General features: G+C 47.7%; 1 protein-coding gene across 5 annotated transcripts in view; it reads left to right on the forward strand.

Moving 5' to 3' along the window:
* The window catches only part of LOC121547732 (brain-specific angiogenesis inhibitor 1-associated protein 2), a 148,250-nt gene that overhangs the window by 31,055 nt on the left and 97,471 nt on the right, over positions 1–19,724 (forward strand). For 4 of the 5 annotated variants that reach the window (XM_041859145.2, XM_045209897.1, XM_041859144.2 and 1 more), the window contains exons 2-3: positions 8,390–8,465; positions 17,797–17,883. In XM_041859145.2, the coding sequence (XP_041715079.2) occupies positions 8,390–8,465; positions 17,797–17,883 (163 nt within the window). The remainder of the gene's footprint in view (positions 1–8,389; positions 8,466–17,796; positions 17,884–19,724) is intronic. The other variant, XM_045209899.1, reaches the window with a different exon arrangement.

Genomic DNA, 19,724 nt, shown 5'->3' on the forward strand with positions numbered 1-19,724 from the left:
CTCTCTCTCTCTCTCTCTCTCCCTCTGTCCTTCCTGCAGATATAGCCTGTATTTACTCTCTCTCTACTGTCTCTCTCTCTCTCTCTCTCTCTCTCTCTCTCTCTCTCTCTCTCTCTCTCTCTCTCTCTCTCTCTCTCTCTCTCTCTCTCTCTCTCTCTCTCTCTCTCTCTCTCTCTGTCCTGTCCTGTCCCACTTCTGTTTGAAGTCATGTTAAGGTGACCCAGCGCCAGCCAGCCAGTTGGTACAGACAGGCATTAGTAGGCATCCCTCATGCCATGCCATAATGTCTGTCAACAGCATAAAGCACACCACTACCAAGAGACTAGAGATCCCCCTCCCTTCTTCAGTGTCTGTCTGACAGCTCTGTCAGGAAAAGGTTAGACTGATAAAGTAGAGGAGAGGAACTGTGTGTGTGGGGGGGGGGGTGAGAGTTCCAGGATGTAGAGGTTGTCTGGGGAACATGTTGCATGGGCACCTGGTTGTAATTGGAGGGTGGTTTTATGCCCTGGTGCAGGGTGATTTGGTTACCATATAGACCACATTCTCTCTTCTCTCTTCTCTCTCTCGCTCTCTCTCTCTCTCTGCACCTGGGCAGTACATAGATGACAAGTGCGCACACACACACAATTATTCCCTGGCTTGCACCATTTCTTCCCCCTCCTTCACTCAGCCCTTATTTCATTCTCCGTATCCTTGCTTGTGTATATATATGTGTGTGTGTGTCACGTCCGTCTATGAAATAGGACCAAAGCGCAGCGTTGGGAGTGAACATGATGATTTTAATTAAATGCTCACAACAACAAAAACAATAAACAACGAAAGCGTGACGTCTAGTGTACAACACGCACACACACGAACAAAATCCCACAACCCGAAAGGAAAACAGATAGATTAAATATGGCTCCCAATCAGAGACAAACAGCCGACAGCTGACACTCGTTTGCCTCTGATTGGGAGTCACACCGGCAAACATAGAAAATAAACCACCTAGAACACCCACCAGAGAAACCGAAAACATAGAATGAACACACCCTGGTTCAACATAATGAGTCCCCGAACCAGGGTGTGACAGTACCCCCTAAAGGCGCGGACTGTGACCGCGCCTAAATCGAGCAAAACAGGGGAGGGCTGGGTGGGCATTCTTCCTCGGCGGCGGCTCCGGCTCGGGCTTGATCCCCACTCCCTCTCCAACCCCCCAAAGTACTCCTGGTCCTGTCTAGCCCCGCTGTCCGGAGCCGGACTGACGACACGCGCCCCTGGCTTGGTGCGTGGAGCAGGAATGGACCGGAATGGCTGGCGACGCACACCACTGACTTGGTGCGGAGAGCAGGGACGAGCCGGACAGGGCTGACGAGACGCACCACAGACTTGGTGCGGGAAGCTTGGATGGGCCGGACTGGGCTGGCGTACGCGCACCGTATCCCTGGTGCGAGTGGCCGGAACAGGCCGGGTCGGGCTGGCGACAGCGCACCGTATCCTTGGTGCGAGTGGCGGAACAGGCCGGGTCGGGCTGGCGACGCGCACCGTATCCCTGGTGCGAGTGGCCGGAACAGGCCGAGTCGGGCTGGCGACGCGCACCGTATCCCTGGTGCGAGTGGCCGGGAACAGGCCGGGTCGGGCTGGCGACGCGCACCGTATCCCTGGTGCGAGTGGCCGGAACAGGCCGGGTCGGGCTGGCGACGCGCACCGTATCCCTGGTGCGAGTGGCCGGAACAGGCCGGACCGGGCTGGCGACGCGCACCACCGGCACGATGCGAGGAACAGGAACAGGCCGGCCCGTACTGGAGACACACACCACTGGCCCTACGCAGAGATCAGGAACGGGCCGGACCGGACTGGACACACACCCCAGTACCTCTCGCCGTGCCTCCACACTATCCCTCTCCTCTGTGACCAGTGGCCCCCTTAACCTGGCGGCCTCCTCTTCACACCCGCTGGACCGCTCCATCGCGGCCTCCTGCTGCCCCGTCGTCCACGTCGTGAGCCCCCCCTAAAAATTTTCTGGGGGTCTTCCCAGGCCTCCAACATTCTCTCCCATCTCTCGCTCCTCTGTCTCCAACCCTCTTCACTCAGCTCCTCCATGGGCTTGACCCAATCGAAGCTGCCACGGAGATTTATTCGCGATGGCTCTTCGACACGCTGCTTGGTCTGGTCTTGGTGGGATTTTCTGTCACGTCCGTCTATGAAATAGGACCAAAGCGCAGCGTTAGGGAGTGAACATGATGATTTTAATTAAATGCTCACAACAACAAAAACAATAAACAACGAAAGCGTGACGTCTAGTGTACAACACGCACACACACGAACAAAATCCCACAACCCGAAAGGAAAACAGATAGATTAAATATGGCTCCCAATCAGAGACAAACAGCCGACAGCTGACACTCGTTTGCCTCTGATTGGGAGTCACACCGGCAAACATAGAAAATAAACCACCTAGAACACCCACCAGAGAAACCGAAAACATAGAATGAACACACCCTGGTTCAACATAATGAGTCCCCGAACCAGGGTGTGACAGTGTGTATATACAGTGGGGAGAACATGTATTTGATACACTGCCGATTTCGCAGGTTTCCTACTTACAAAGCATGTAGAGGTCTGTAATTTTTATCATAGGTACACTTCAACTGTGAGAGACGGAATCTAAAACAAAAATCCAGAAAATCACATTGTATGATTTTTAAGTAATTAATTTGCATTTTATTGCATGACATAATTATTTGATACATCAGAAAAGCAGAACTTAATATTTGGTACAGAAACCTTTGTTTGCAATTACAGAGATCATACGTTTCCTGTAGGTCTTGACCAGGTTTGCACACACTGCAGCAGGGATTTTGGCCCACTCCTCCATACAGACCTTCTCCAGATCCTTCAGGTTTCGTGGCTGTCTCTGGGCAATACGGACATTCAGCTCCCTCCAAAGATTTTCTATTGGGTTCAGGTCTGGAGACTGGCTAGGCCACTCCAGGACCTTGAGATGCTTCTTACGGAGCCACTCCTTAGTTGCCCTGGCTGTGTGTTTCGGGTCGTTGTCATGCTGGAAGACCCAGCCACAACCCATCTTCAATGCTCTTACTGAGGGAAGGAGGTTGTTGGCCAAGATCTCGCGATATATGGCCCCATCCATCCTCCCCTCAATACGGTGCAGTCGTCCTGTCCCCTTTGCAGAAAAGCATCCCCAAAGAATGATGTTTCCACCTCCATGCTTCACGGTTGGGATGGTGTTCATGGGGTTGTACTCATCCTTCTTCTTCCTCCAAACACGGCGAGTGGAGTTTAGACCAAAAAGCTATATTTTTGTCTCATCAGACCACATGACCTTCTCCCATTCCTCCTCTGGATCATCCAGATGGTCATTGGCAAACTTCAGACGGGCCTGGACATGCGCTGGCTTGAGCAGGGAGACCTTGCGTGCGCTGCAGGATTTTAATCCATGACGGCATAGTGTGTTACTAATGGTTTTCTTTGAGACTGTGGTCCCAGCTCTCTTCAGGTCATTGACCAGGTCCTGCTGTGTAATTCTGGGCTGATCCCTCACCTTCCTCATGATCATTGATGCCCCACGAGGTGAGATCTTACATGGAGCCCCAGACCGAGGGTGATTGACCGTCATCTTGAACTTCTTCCATTTTCTAATAATTGCGCCAACAGTTGTTGCCTTCTCACCAAGCTGCTTGCCTATTGTCCTGTAGCCCATCCCAGCCTTGTGCAGGTCTACAATTTTATCCCTGATGTCCTTACACAGCTCTCTGGTCTTGGCAATTGTGGAGAGGTTGGAGTCTGTTTGATTGAGTGTATGGACAGGTGTCTTTTATACAGGTAACGAGTTCAAACAGGTGCAGTTAATACAGGTAATGAGTGGAGAACAGGAGGGCTTCTTAAAGAAAAACTAACAGGTCTGTGAGAGACGGAATTCTTACTGGTTGGTAGGTGATCAAATACTTATGTCATGCAATAAAATGCAAATTAATTACTTAAAAATCATACAATGTGATTTTCTTGATTTTTGTTTTAGATTCTGTCTCTCACAGTTGAAGTGTACCTATGATAAAAATTACAGACCTCTACATGATTTGTAAGTAGGAGAATCTGCAAAATCGGCAGTGTATCAAATATTTGTTCTCCCCACTGTGTATATATATATATATATATGTGTGTGTGTGTGTATATGTCAAGCCCTGGCCTTGAGAGGCCGGTTGTCTTTAGTTGGTTTGGTCAGGGCGTGAGGATCTATGTTATTATTTCTATGTTTAGATTCTAGATGTGTATTTCTATGTTTGGCCGGGTGTGGTTCCCAATCAGAGGCAGCTGTCGCTCGTTGTCTCTGATTGGGGCTCATACTTAAGTAGCCTGTTTGCCTACCTTAGTGGTGGGATCTTGTTCCGTGTTTAGGCTTGTATGTGTATAGCCTGAGGACGTCACGTTACGTTGTTTATTGTTTTGTTTATGATTATTGAGTTTAATAAACATGTTTGCATACCACGCTGCACCTTGGTCTGACCCGTCTCTCTACGATCGTGACATGTATGTATGTATGTATATATACCGTTATTTTATTAAATTTTTTGTGGGGGGTAGATCAGCTTAATATTGCAGATAGATTGTAACTTCCATCAATGTAATTGTCTGCATCACTTCCAATCCCCCATGTCCTGACATTTAATCCGAGTAAAAATTCCCTGCTTTAGGTCAGTTAGGATCACCACTTGATTTTAAGAATGTGAAATGTCAGAATAATAATACAGAGAATGATTTATTTAAGCTTTTATTTCTTTCATCACATTCCCAGTGGGTCAGAAGTTTACATACACTCAATTAGTATTTGATAGCATTGCCTTTAAATTGTTTAACTTGGGTCAAACATTTTGGGTAGTCTTCCACAAGCTTCCCACAATAAGTTGGGTGAATAAAACATTCTATAGGATTGAGGTCAGGGCTTTGTGATGACCTCTCCAATACCTTGACTTTGTTTTCCTTAAGCCATTTTGCCACAACTCTGGAAGTATGCTTGGGGTTATTGTCCCATTTGGAAGACCCATTTGCGACCAAGCTTTAACTTCCTGACTGATGTCTTGAGATGTTGCTTCAATATATCCACATAATGTTCCTTCCTCATGATGCCATCTATTGTGTGAAGTGCACCAGTCCCTCCTGCAGCAAAGCACCCCCACAGCATGATGCTGCCACCCCGGTGCTTCACGGTTGGGATGGTGTTCCTCGGCTTTCAAGCTACCCCCTTTTTCTTCCAAACATAACGATGGTCATTATGGACAAACAGTTCTATTTTTGTTTCATCAGACCAGAGGACATTTCTCCAAAAAGTACGACCTTTGTCCCCATTTGCAGTTGCAAACCGTAGTCTGGCTTTTTTATGGCGGTTTTGGAGCAGTGGCTTCTTCCTTGCTGAGCGGCCTTTCAGGTTATGTCGATATATGACTAGTTTTACTGTGGATATAGATACTGGTGTACCTGTTTCCTCCAGCATCTTCACAAGGTCCTTTGCTGTTGTTCTGGGATTGATTTGCACTTTTCGCACCAAACTATGTTCATCTCTAGGAGACAGACCGCGTCTCCTTCCTGAGCGGTATGACGACTGCGTGGTCCCATGGTGTTTATATTTGCGTACTATTGTTTGTACAGATGAATGTGGTACCTTCAGGCATTTGGAAATTGCTCCCAAGGATGAACCAGACTTGTGGAGGTCTACAATTATTTTGCTGAGGTCTTGGCTGATTTTCTTTTGATTTTCCCATGATGTCAAGCAAAGAGGCACTGAGTTTGAAGGTAGGCCTTGAAATACATCCACAGGTACATCTCCAATTGACTCAAATGATGTCAATTAGCCTATCAGAAGCTTCTAAAGCCATGACATCATTTTCTGTAATTTTCAAAGCTGTTTAAAGGCACAGTCAACTTAGTGTATGTAAACTTCTGACCCACTGGAATTGTGATACAGTGAATTATAAGTGAAATAATCTGTCTGTAAACAATTGTTGGAAAAATGACTTGTGTCATGCACAAAGTAGATGTCCTAACCGACTTGCCAAAACTATAGTTTGTTAACAAGACATCTGTGGAGTGGTTGAAAAATGAGTTTTAATGACTCCAACCTAAGTGTATGTAAACTTCCGACTTCAACTGTATATAGATATATCTCACACACACAGTGCATTCAGAAAGTATTCAGACCCCTTGACTTTTTCCACATTTTGTTACGTTACAGCCTTATTCTAAAATGGATTAAATAGTTTTTCCCCCTCATAAAATCTACACACAATACCCTATAATAACAAAGCAAAAACTGGTTTTTAGACATTTTTGCAAATTTATTAAATATAAAAACTGAAATATCACATTTTACATAAGTATTCAGACCTTTGATCAGTACTTGGTTGAACCTCCTTTGGCAGTGATTACAGCCTCAAGTCTTATTGGGTGTGACATGCTTGGCACACCTGTATTTGGGGAGTTTCTCCCATTCTTCTCTGCAGATCCTCTCAAGCTCTGTCAGGTTGGATGGGGAGCGTTGCTGCACAGCTATTTTCAGCTCTCCAGAGATGTTAGATCGGGTTCAAGTCCAGGCTCTGGCTGGGCCACTCAAGGACATTCAGAGACTTGTCCTGAAGCCCCTCCTGCATTGTCTTGTCTCTGTGCTAAGAGTTGTTGTCCTGTTGGAAGGTGAACCTTCGCCCCAGTCTGAGGTCCTGAGCGCTCTGGAGCAGGTTTTAACCAAGGATCTCTCTGTACTTTGCTTCGTTCATCTTTGCCTCGATCCTGACTTTCCCCAGTCCCTGAAGCGTGTAAAGCGTAAAAATCGTCTGTCCTCAGTTGCAACACTCACTACCGAGTTCCAAACTGCCTCTGGAAGCAACGTCAGCTCAAAACTGTTCGTCGGCAGCTTCATGAAATGGGTTTCCATGGCCGAGCAACCGCACACAATCCTAAGATCACCATGCGCAATGCCAAGTGTCGGCTGGAGTGGCGTAAAGCTCGCCGCCATTGGACTCTGGAGGTAGTGGAAACGCGTTCTCTGGAGTGATGAATCACACTTCACAATCTGGCAGTCCGACAGACGAGTCTGGCTTTGGCAGATGCCAGGAGAACGCCACCTGCCCGACTGCATAGTGCCAACTGTAAAGTTTGGTGGAGGAGGAATAATGGTCTGGGGCTGTTTTTCATGGTTCGGGCTAGGCCCCGTAGTTGCAGTGAAGGGAAATTTTAACGCTACAGTATACAATGACATTCTAGACGATTCTGTGCTTCCAACTTTGTGGCAACAGTTTGGGGAAGGCCCTTTCCTGTTTCAGCATGACAATGCCCCCGTGCACAAAGCGAGGTCCATACAGAAATGGTTTGTCGAGATCGGTGTGGAAGAACTTGAGTGGCCTGCACAGATCCCTGACCTCAACCCCATCAAACACCTTTGGGATGAATTGGAACGCCGACTGTGAGCCAGGCCTAATCACCCAACATCAGTTCCTGACCTCCCTAATGCTCTTGTGGCTGAATGGAAACAAGTACCCCTCAGCAATGTTCCAACATCTAGTGGAAAGCCTTCCCAGAAGAGTGGAGGCTGTTTATAGCAGCAAAGGTGGGACCAACTCCATATTAATGCCAATGATTTTGGAATGAGATGTTCGACGAGCAGGTGTCCTCATACTTTTGTTCATTTAGTGTATCTCCTAGATATCGGACAGACACTTCAAAACCTCATTCCTTCTGATTAATTTTTTGATTATCCTTTTTGCAGTTTATGAATGTTATTCAATGTGTTTCTATATTATGTATGTATAATCCACATCTTACTTCTCCCAGTCCTAGTAATGATGATATTATTGTAATAAGTATTATTTTCCAGTGAGCACATACATTATATGCAGTAGTTTATGCTGGATCCCACACAACCCAACCAAACCATCTGTCCCCTCCAGCACACACTATACCCACAGTTAGTTATCATATTCATTATCAACCCCCTGCTGTGGCCAGCTAGCACCATGCTCAAGCCAACTAAGCTATAGCTGAATCTCCTCTCCTATTTTTGTGTCATCCAATTATTCCTCGTCCACTCCCTTGTTCCCTCATATGTCCCTGCGAGAGAGAGAGAGAGAGAGAGAGAGAGAGAGGCTGGCATCAACACCCACATCCCGCGCTCTCCTTTTCTCCGCAACTGGGTGTCATTTCTGAATGATTCCCATCTACACTCTTGTACCTGGTTGGCTAAGTCGAATGAGTGGTGTGTGAGCTGGTAGGATTCGCGTGCTTGCGGTGTGTGAGCGCCCGTGTGTGTGAGCGCACGCCCGACTATAGAGTAGAGCGCTGCTTCTGGTAGGCTTATTGCTGCTCAGTCTGACTAAAAAAACTGTTTTATTTATCTTTTCAGTCCATTATGGAGCAGTTCAACCCGTGCTTGCGGAACTTCGTGGCCATGGGGAAGAGTTACGAGAAGGCCCTATCCAGTGAGTACATCTTATTCTCCTCCTTTATCTCATCCCCAGCTCCCCTCCTATCCAGAGGACCAGGCCTGACACTGTCTCGCTGTTGCTTTTTAGACTCCTGATTTATCTGACCTAGAGATGAGCTCAGATGCTGTTGACTGTGTGTAGCCTGTAGTCCGTGTCCTCATGCATCCTTCTAATCTCTTGTAGGATTTAGCTATGAAAGATACTGCTGGGTGCTCCGACAGCCCTTACGGGAAAAACCACATGATTTTCACGTGATCACATGTGAAGTGTTCCATAAACACGTTTTTGTGTGATCACGTGATCTAATGACAAGTTAATGTGACAACATGTAAAGCAACATGTGAAAACATGAAACTACACATGTGAAAAAGTGATCACATGTGAAGTGTTCCAAAAACACATTTTCACATGATTTCACGTGAAATAATGTGATTTTCCACATGTGAAATCGTGTTTTTTCTGTAAGGGAGGCTTTCAACTACATGGACTGATTTTAATATTCTGTTGTGAGGCTCAGGCCTATGATGTCACCTTAGAATGTTCCATGTCCACATCTTGCCCTCTCCTCTTCACTTCGCATCCCTCCATGCTGTCAACTCCTTTTTAATGTGTTTATTTGGTTGTTCACAAGTCGTGTGGGTGGAGTATATACACTAGGTGATATGGTTGAAGGGTTGCAGGAGGACAACACTTTTGAGATATCTCCAGGAAGGTGTTTTTTTTTTGGGGGGTGGGGGTGGGGGGGTGCTGAGAGACAACACAAATGGCCCCAGAAAAGAGAACAACAGAACTGGTATCCAGGACAAAACAGGGAGGTGGAGGAGAGATGATGAGGAGAGAAAAAGACATTGGAGATACAAACTCTTGCTGATTCTACCAATGGTAAAGCATCAGCAGCATAACCTATACTTTTAATCAGTGTCACATGGTCTTACATGAGGTTCAGACGGAACCCGGAGTTCTTCTATTAGAATATTCCATGAGTAGAGAGAGAGAGAGAGAGAGAGAGATACACTGAGTGTACAAAACATTAGGAACACCTTCCTAATATTGAGTTGCACCCGCTTTTGCCCTCAGAACAGCCTCAATTCGTCAGGGCATGGACTACAAGGTGTCAAAAGCGTTCCATTTTTTTACATTTTAGTCATTCAGCAGACGCTCTTATCCAGAGCGACTTACAGTTAGTGAGTGCATACATTTTCATACTGGCCCCCCATGGGAAACGAACCTACAACCCTGGCGTTGCAAGCGCCATGCTCTACCAACTGAGCTACACGGGTTCAACAGGGATGCTGGCCCATGTTGACTCCAATGCTTCCTACAGTTATGTCAACTTGGCTGGATGTCCTTTGGGTGGTGGACCTTTCTTGATACACACGGGAAACTGTTTAGCATGAAAAACCCAGCAGCGTTGCAGTTCTTGACACACTTAAACCGGTGTGCCTGACACCTACTACCATACCCTGTTCAAAGGCACTTCAATCTTTTGTCTTGCCCATTCACCCTTTGAATGGCACACAATCCATATCTCAATTGTCTCAAGGCTTAAAAATCCTTCTTTAACCTGTCTCCTCCCCTTCATCTACACTGATTGTAGTGGATTTAACAGCATACATCAATAAGGGATCATAGTTTTCACCTGGATTGACCTGGTCAGTCTGTCATGGAAAGAGCACTCAGTGTTTGCGATCGTATGAAAATGTAAGCAAGGTTTGAAATGATAATGTTTTCGGTCAAATATTTTATATCTGTTTGGGTTTCTAGCAATCAGTTATGTTCCGGCTCCCTGATCAGCCGTTCAAGGCTGAACCTAATTGATGATATCCTGCTGTACAGGGTACACACTTGTACATGTGTGAAACAGGACAAATCTAAACACCCCCTATTTGACCTTTGATCAACATCCCTTTAATAATGACTTCATGTTGAAATACAGTTCTCAGTTGAAGAGAATGGTGAGGATTGTACTTCGCTGCACTATGAATCTGTAGTAAGCTGTGGACACAGACAGGGAAAGCAAGTCCTACACAGATAGTGTCTCCTCAGCCATGCTTCTAATGTAGTGCTGCCTCCAGCTGTAGGTTAATGGTCTCTAATGTAGTGCTGCCTCCAGCTGTAGGTTACTGGTCTCTAATGTAGTGTTGCCTCCAGCTGTAGGTTACTGGTCTCTAATGTAGTGCTGCCTCCAGCTGTAGGTTACTGGTCTCTAATGTAGTGCTGCCTCCAGCTGTAGGTTACTGGTCTCTAATGTAGTGTTGCCTCCAGCTGTAGGTTAATGGTCTCTAATGTAGTGCTGCCTCCAGCTGTAGGTTAATGGTCTCTAATGTAGTGCTGCCTCCAGCTGTAGGTTAATGGTCTCTAATGTAGTGTTGCCTCCAGCTGTAGGTTACTGGCCTCTAATGTAGTGTTGCCTCCAGCTGTAGGTTAATGGCCTCTAATGTAGTGTTGCCTCCAGCTGTAGGTTACTGGTCTCTAATGTAGTGCTGCCTCCAGCTGTAGGTTACTGGTCTCTAATGTAGTGCTGCCTCCAGCTGTAGGTTACTGGTCTCTAATGTAGTGCTGCCTCCAGCTGTAGGTTACTGGTCTCTAATGTAGTGCTGCCTCCAGCTGTAGGTTACTGGTCTCTAATGTAGTGCTGCCTCCAGCTGTAGGTTAATGGCCTCTAATGTAGTGTTGCCTCCAGCTGTAGGTTAATGGTCTCTAATGTAGTGCTGCCTCCAGCTGTAGGTTACTGGTCTCTAATGTAGTGCTGCCTCCAGCTGTAGGTTACTGGTCTCTAATGTAGTGCTGCCTCCAGCTGTAGGTTACTGGTCTCTAATGTAGTGCTGCCTCCAGCTGTAGGTTACTGGTCTCTAATGTAGTGCTGCCTCCAGCTGTAGGTTACTGGTCTCTAATGTAGTGCTGCCTCCAGCTGTAGGTTACTGGTCTCTAATGTAGTGCTGCCTCCAGCTGTAGGTTAATGGTCTCTAATGTAGTGCTGCCTCCAGCTGTAGGTTACTGGTCTCTAATGTAGTGCTGCCTCCAGCTGTAGGTTACTGGTCTCTAATGTAGTGCTGCCTCCAGCTGTAGGTTACTGGTCTCTAATGTAGTGTTGCCTCCAGCTGTAGGTTACTGGTCTCTAATGTAGTGTTGCCTCCAGCTGTAGGTTACTGGTCTCTAATGTAGTGTTGCCTCCAGCTGTAGGTTAATGGTCTCTAATGTAGTGCTGCCTCCAGCTGTAGGTTACTGGTCTCTAATGTAGTGTTGCCTCCAGCTGTAGGTTACTGGTCTCTAATGTAGTGCTGCCTCCAGCTGTAGGTTAATGGTCTCTAATGTAGTGTTGCCTCCAGCTGTAGGTTACTGGTCTCTAATGTAGTGCTGCCTCCAGCTGTAGGTTACTGGTCTCTAATGTAGTGCTGCCTCCAGCTGTAGGTTACTGGTCTCTAATGTAGTGTTGCCTCCAGCTGTAGGTTACTGGTCTCTAATGTAGTGTTGCCTCCAGCTGTAGGTTACTGGTCTCTAATGTAGTGTTGCCTCCAGCTGTAGGTTAATGGTCTCTAATGTAGTGCTGCCTCCAGCTGTAGGTTACTGGTCTCTAATGTAGTGTTGCCTCCAGCTGTAGGTTACTGGTCTCTAATGTAGTGCTGCCTCCAGCTGTAGGTTACTGGTCTCTAATGTAGTGTTGCCTCCAGCTGTAGGTTACTGGTCTCTAATGTAGTGCTGCCTCCAGCTGTAGGTTAATGGTCTCTAATGTAGTGCTGCCTCCAGCTGTAGGTTAATGGTCTCTAATGTAGTGTTGCCTCCAGCTGTAGGTTACTGGTCTCTAATGTAGTGCTGCCTCCAGCTGTAGGTTAATGGTCTCTAATGTAGTGTTGCCTCCAGCTGTAGGTTACTGGTCTCTAATGTAGTGCTGCCTCCAGCTGTAGGTTACTGGTCTCTAATGTAGTGCTGCCTCCAGCTGTAGGTTAATGGTCTCTAATGTAGTGTTGCCTCCAGCTGTAGGTTACTGGTCTCTAATGTAGTGTTGCCTCCAGCTGTAGGTTAATGGTCTCTAATGTAGTGCTGCCTCCAGCTGTAGGTTAATGGTCTCTAATGTAGTGTTGCCTCCAGCTGTAGGTTAATGGTCTCTAATGTAGTGTTGCCTCCAGCTGTAGGTTACTGGTCTCTAATGTAGTGCTGCCTCCAGCTGTAGGTTACTGGTCTCTAATGTAGTGTTGCCTCCAGCTGTAGGTTAATGGTCTCTAATGTAGTGCTGCCTCCAGCTGTAGGTTACTGGTCTCTAATGTAGTGCTGCCTCCAGCTGTAGGTTAATGGTCTCTAATGTAGTGTTGCCTCCAGCTGTAGGTTAATGGTCTCTAATGTAGTGTTGCCTCCAGCTGTAGGTTACTGGTCTCTAATGTAGTGTTGCCTCCAGCTGTAGGTTAATGGTCTCTAATGTAGTGTTGCCTCCAGCTGTAGGTTACTGGTCTCTAATGTAGTGTTGCCTCCAGCTGTAGGTTAATGGTCTCTAATGTAGTGTTGCCTCCAGCTGTAGGTTACTGGTCTCTAATGTAGTGTTGCCTCCAGCTGTAGGTTACTGGTCTCTAATGTAGTGCTGCCTCCAGCTGTAGGTTAATGGTCTCTAATGTAGTGCTGCCTCCAGCTGTAGGTTACTGGTCTCTAATGTAGTGTTGCCTCCAGCTGTAGGTTAATGGTCTCTAATGTAGTGTTGCCTCCAGCTGTAGGTTAATGGTCTCTAATGTAGTGTTGCCTCCAGCTGTAGGTTAATGGTCTCTAATGTAGTGTTGCCTCCAGCTGTAGGTTACTGGTCTCTAATGTAGTGCTGCCTCCAGCTGTAGGTTACTGGTCTCTAATGTAGTGCTGCCTCCAGCTGTAGGTTAATGGTCTCTAATGTAGTGTTGCCTCCAGCTGTAGGTTACTGGTCTCTAATGTAGTGTTGCCTCCAGCTGTAGGTTAATGGTCTCTAATGTAGTGTTGCCTCCAGCTGTAGGTTAATGGTCTCTAATGTAGTGCTGCCTCCAGCTGTAGGTTACTGGTCTCTAATGTAGTGTTGCCTCCAGCTGTAGGTTAATGGTCTCTAATGTAGTGTTGCCTCCAGCTGTAGGTTATTGGTCTCTAATGTAGTGCTGCCTCCAGCTGTAGGTTACTGGTCTCTAATGTAGTGCTGCCTCCAGCTGTAGGTTACTGGTCTCTAATGTAGTGCTGCCTCCAGCTGTAGGTTACTGGTCTCTAATGTAGTGCTGCCTCCAGCTGTAGGTTACTGGTCTCTGATGTAGTGCTGCCTCCAGCTGTAGGTTACTGGTCTCTAATGTAGTGCTGCCTCCAGCTGTAGGTTACTGGTCTCTAATGTAGTGCTGCCTCCAGCTGTAGGTTAATGGTCTCTAATGTAGTGCTGCCTCCAGCTGTAGGTTCATGGTCTCTAATGTAGTGTTGCCTCCAGCTGTAGGTTACTGGTCTCTAATGTAGTGTTGCCTCCAGCTGTAGGTTAATGGTCTCTAATGTAGTGCTGCCTCCAGCTGTAGGTTAATGGTCTCTAATGTAGTGTTGCCTCCAGCTGTAGGTTACTGGTCTCTAATGTAGTGCTGCCTCCAGCTGTAGGTTAATAGCCTCTAATGTAGTGTTGCCTCCAGCTGTAGGTTAATGGTCTCTAATGTAGTGCTGCCTCCAGCTGTAGGTTACTGGTCTCTAATGTAGTGCTGCCTCCAGCTGTAGGTTAATGGTCTCTAATGTAGTGCTGCCTCCAGCTGTAGGTTCATGGTCTCTAATGTAGTGTTGCCTCCAGCTGTAGGTTACTGGTCTCTAATGTAGTGTTGCCTCCAGCTGTAGGTTAATGGTCTCTAATGTAGTGCTGCCTCCAGCTGTAGGTTAATGGTCTCTAATGTAGTGTTGCCTCCAGCTGTAGGTTACTGGTCTCTAATGTAGTGCTGCCTCCAGCTGTAGGTTAATAGCCTCTAATGTAGTGTTGCCTCCAGCTGTAGGTTACTGGTCTCTAATGTAGTGCTGCCTCCAGCTGTAGGTTAATAGCCTCTAATGTAGTGTTGCCTCCAGCTGTAGGTTAATGGTCTCTAATGTAGTGCTGCCTCCAGCTGTAGGTTAATGGTCTCTAATGTAGTGTTGCCTCCAGCTGTAGGTTACTGGTCTCTAATGTAGTGCTGCCTCCAGCTGTAGGTTAATAGCCTCTAATGTAGTGTTGCCTCCAGCTCCAGAGGAGCAGAGACAGAGGGAGGTGGAGAGAGGAGCAGGGACAGAGGGAGGTGGAGAGAGGAGCAGGGACAGCGGGAGGTGGAGAGAGGAGCAGGGACAGAGGGAGGTGGAGAGAGGAGCAGGGACAGAGGGAGGTGGAGAGAGGAGCAGGGACAGAGGGAGGTGGAGAGAGGAGCAGGGACAGAGGGAGGTGGAGAGAGGAGCAGGGACAGCGGGAAGTGGAGAGAGGAGCAGGGACAGCGGGAGGTGGAGAGAGGAGCAGGGACAGCGGGAGGTGGAGAGAGGAGCAGGGACAGAGGGAGGTGGAGAGAGGAGCAGGGACAGAGGGAGGTGGAGAGAGGAGCAGGGACAGCGGGAGGTGGAGAGAGGAGCAGGGACAGAGGGAGGTGGAGAGAGGAGCAGGGACAGCGGGAGGTGGAGAGAGACAGGATACAGTGGGGAAAAAAAGTATTTAGTCAGCCACCAATTGTGCAAGTTCTCCCACTTAAAAAGATGAGAGAGGCCTGTAATTTTCATCATAGGTACACGTCAACTATGACAGACAAAATGAGGAAAAAAATTCCAGAAAATCACATTGTAGGATTTTTAATGAATTTATTTGCAAATTATGGTGGAAAATAAGTATTTGGTCACCTACAAACAAGCAATATTTCTGGCTCTCACAGGCGCAAGGGCACAGCCAGCATTCAACTCACCACAGGGCACCTTGTGGGCCTCCATACGCTAACTGGAATTGTAAATATGCCAGTTCTGCCTCTGCTCTTAGGAGAAGAAGGAAAACTCATAAATCGCAACAGTGAACAATGAGTGATGCTTGGCTGGATTTGGAGGTCCCTGGAGCTTTGTTGACTGACATCATGGTTCAGTCTAGGGAGAGAGCTGCCTGCTTCCAGTTCTCCTCGGAGGAGATGCTGTTTGTTCGGTTTCGAGGAGTGTTTGGTTTTGGAGGATAGGATAGTGTGCAGTGGCTGCAGGGCTTGAATAGGATGCAATGCTTTGACCGGTATTTAGCCAGGTATTCTGTTTAGCTTTGGGACTGGAGATAGAGGGTGGGACAACCCTACTGGGCATCATGTTGAAGGTTGGGCGGAGAGAGATTTCTCAACAGGGATGGAGGGATGGAGGAGAGTAGACAGAAAGAGGGTGAGTGTGAAGTGATTTGATAAAGGAGTAGAGGGGAGGAGAGAGAGGAAGAGAAACGGGGTGGATTTGGAAGAGGGGAGTTGAAGATGGATCGAGAACTAAACACATCAAACTGCAGCTGATCTGGTTTATACCGGTTTTACTCCTCCTTAAGAGTGTTTTAATTTACTTTGGAATAGGTGGGGGGAATGGATGTCGTGTCTCAACTCCATTCTGTAGACTATCTGCTTCATATCAGAGGCGTAATCCTCTTTATTGAAGACACACACACACACCCCAACAGTAAAGCTCTAAAATCCTGTCCCAGTTAATCCTGCCTTACCTGGCCTACCACACTCTGCCGCCCCTCGCTCTATCCGCCTTGGCTGGGATTTCTGTGGACATCGCTAAGTGGCCCATCCATCCACGCAAGGGTTTACCACACCCACTCTACCAGCTCATCCACTTCCACCCCCCTCACCCGCACTCTCCTATCGCACCCTGACTTAACCAAAGCTGGGCTCAGAAAGAGCCGAGAGAGGGTCTCTCTTCCTGGAAGTAATCAGTCTGTTTCAGAGCGAACCCAGCTACAGGGCAGTAGGCTTTAGGTCCTGGGTTCTGGAGACAGGGGGCTGTTATTAGTTCAGAGTGACCTCAAGATAAAGATTCTGATAAAGTTAGAGAAAGGAAAGAAGAATTGATAAAGGGAGGATTAAGGGAGGAAATGGGTTGAGAAACGATCCTCAGGGGAGAGGGGGATAGACTGGATCAGTTCAAGTTAAGACTCAGTCAGCTCCTCTCTCTTTCTCGCTCTCTTTCTTTCTCGCCCCTTATTGGACATCTTTTCCCCTCATTATGACTACCACTCCCTAGTTGACTGACCCCTGACCTGGTCTTAATCACCGTTACTTACCATTCACTGCTTCTAGCTGCCCGTGGCAGGACTGTGCAGGTGAGCCATGCCTGCTGTGTGTTCCCTGGACTGAGACCTGAGACACAGAGGTCGTAGCCACCCAATGTCTCTCACTGCCACTCTGTATGAGAAACGGTACAGTGGCTTCATTTGCAATGCAGTGAGCAGTAGCCTATGTATTGAACCACCTTGAAAGTTTGGTTAGGCAGGTTGTCATATTCTGTTTTTAAAGTTCTGTATTGAAGACCGGGCTATCTTGCCTTCCCTGGTCTTCCCTTGCTTTACCTTCTCTGGTTTGCAGTTCTTCTTTCCATCCAGCATCCACTCTATCCATCAGTAGTTCCTGTAGTTGTCTCGCTCTCTTTTTCAGTGCTTTCCTCTCCTTTTCCTCTTGTTGTTTGTATTAGTAGCTCTTCCCGTTGTAGCCTCTTGTAGCATTAGCTCTTTCCATTGTAGCCTTTTGTAGCATTAGCTCTTCCCATTGTAGCCTCTTGTAGCATTAGCCCTTCCCATTGTAGCCTAATGTAGCATTAGCTCTTTCCATTGTAGCCTCTTGTAGAATTAGCTCTTTCCATTGTAGCCTCTTGTAACATTAGCTCTTTTCATTGTAGCATTAGCTCTTTTCATTGAAGCTTCTTGTAGCTTTAGCTCTTTCCATTGTAGCATTAGCTCTTTCCGTTGTAGCCTCTTGTAGCATTAGCTCTTTCCGTTGTAGCCTCTTGTAGCATTAGCTCTTTCCGTTGTAGCATTAGCTCCTTTCGTTGTCGCCAGTAGTAGCTTGTAGCCTTTTCCATTGTAGCTTGTGATAGCCTTGCTGTAGCCTTTTCCATTGTAGCTTGTGGTAGCCTTGCTGTAGCCTTTTCTATTGTAGCCTGTTGTAGCCTTGCTATATAACTTTCCTTTGTACTTTGTACTAGCCTTGCTCTTTCCATTGTAGTCTATAGTAGCATTAGCTCTTTCCATTGTAGCCTATGGTATCCTTTAGCCCCCTATCCTAACTGACTGGGGCTATAGCTATAGGGGAGGGATGCTGGGGTGAAGTTTACTTTAATGTCCAATATTTCCACTCCGCCCCTGATCTGACGGCCAATGCTTCCATGTTTCCAGGTGTCACATTTGCTGCAAAGGGCTACTTCGAGGCACTGGTGAGGATGGGAGAGATGGCGAGCGAAAGTCAAGGCTCTAAGGATCTTGGTGAGTCCTAGTTGTGGCTATAGGGGGTTGCAGCACCCCTAGTTGGCTAGAGGGGGGTTGCATGGAGACATGCTGTACAGGGGATGGATGGTTGTGGGGGTGAATGGGAATGGATGGAGTGAAAGGGAAAAGCACAAACAGCCGATGCACTGCCTGAAACTGGATATACACACACACACACACACACACACACACACACACACACACAGGAACGCACAGCAAACATGTTTAAACACAGTCAAGCATATCCTGTTTGTTGTAGTAGTATTTTATTTTTTTACCCCCTTTTTTATCCGAATTTCAATTATGATCTTGTCTCATCGCTGCAACTCCCCAACGGGCTCGGGAGAGGCGAAGGTCAAGTCATTCGTCCTCCGAAACATGACCTGCCAAACCGCGCTCCTTAACACCCGCCCGCTTAACCCGGAAGCCAGCTGCACCAATGTGTTGGAGGAAACGCCATTCAACTGACGACCGAAGTCAGCCTGCAGGTGCGCCACAAGGAGTCCGCCGCCCTATGGGACTCCCGATCACGGACTGTTGTGACAAAGCCTTGAATCGAACACGGTCTGTAGTGACGCATCAAGCACTGCGATGTAGTGCCTTAGACCGCTGCGCCACTCGGGAGGCCCTTAGTAGTTTTGTTAATTTTTTATAGTTAATCAGTAATTTTTATGCTACGCTATTGGGAAGGAGAGCTTACAGTATTCTGCATTCACCACTGAGGCAATCACATCCCCTTAGAGTTCATCTCTGATATTTAATACGGAAACGTTTTATTTTGGTTTGTTGGGTTCTAGCTTGAAGTATACTTATTGTGATGAGGTGTGAATGACGGAGTCAGGTGCAGGAGGTAAAACACCGAAATCAAGAGTTTATTCAGTGTACAATAATGTAGCTCATAAAGCGACAGAACGAAACTAGCACAAGGGAAAATCAACCTTGGCTGCAAACAAGTAAAGAGTAGCTCAACCGAGCTACTCACTCTCACAACGAACAATCACTCACAAAGGACAAGGGGGCAGAGGGAACACTTATGCACAGACTAATGAGGGAATGAGTACCAGGTGTGTGTGATTGACAAGACAAATGGAGTGATGATAAATGGAGCGGTAGTGGCTAGTAAGCCGGCGACGACAAACACCGAAACCTGCCCGAGCAAGGAGGAGGGAATTCATGACTTCCATCGTCGCCATCCAACTCCCCCCCCCCGACGTGCAGCTCCAGCAGCGTGCCGACACGGCCTCTGGGCGCGGAGCAGGGGGAGTTGGATGGCGACGATGGAAGTCCCTCAGCAGAGCGGGATCGAGGATATCCCTCACCGGGACCCAGCACCGTTCCTCTGGACCGTACCCTTCCCACTCCACTTGATACTGAAGGCCCCCACCCGGCGCCTCGAATCCAGGATAGACCGGACAGAGTACGCCGGCGCCCCCTCGATGTCCAAAGGAGGTGGAGGGACCACCCGCACCTCAGACTCCTGGAGCGGACCAGCCACCACCGGCCTGAGGAGAGACACATTAAACGAGGCGTTAATACGGTAATCAGGGGGGAGTAATAACCTATATGTGACCTCGTTGATTCTCCTCCGGACTTTGAACGGCCCTACAAACCGTGAACTCAGCTTCCGGCAGGGCAGGCGGAGGGGCAGATTCTGGGTCGAGAGCCAGACCTGATCCCCCGGTACAAAGACGGGGGCCTCACTGCGGTGACAGTCAGCGTTGACCTTCTGACGACGGTACGGCGCGTTGGAGGTGAACATGGGCAGCGTTCCACGTCTCCTCCGCGTGCCAAAACCAGTCATCCACCGCAGGAGCTTCGGTCTGGCTCTGGTGCCACGG

This window comes from Coregonus clupeaformis, chromosome 31, assembly GCF_020615455.1.
Source record: "Coregonus clupeaformis isolate EN_2021a chromosome 31, ASM2061545v1, whole genome shotgun sequence".
NCBI classification, from domain to species: Eukaryota; Metazoa; Chordata; class Actinopteri; order Salmoniformes; family Salmonidae; genus Coregonus; species Coregonus clupeaformis.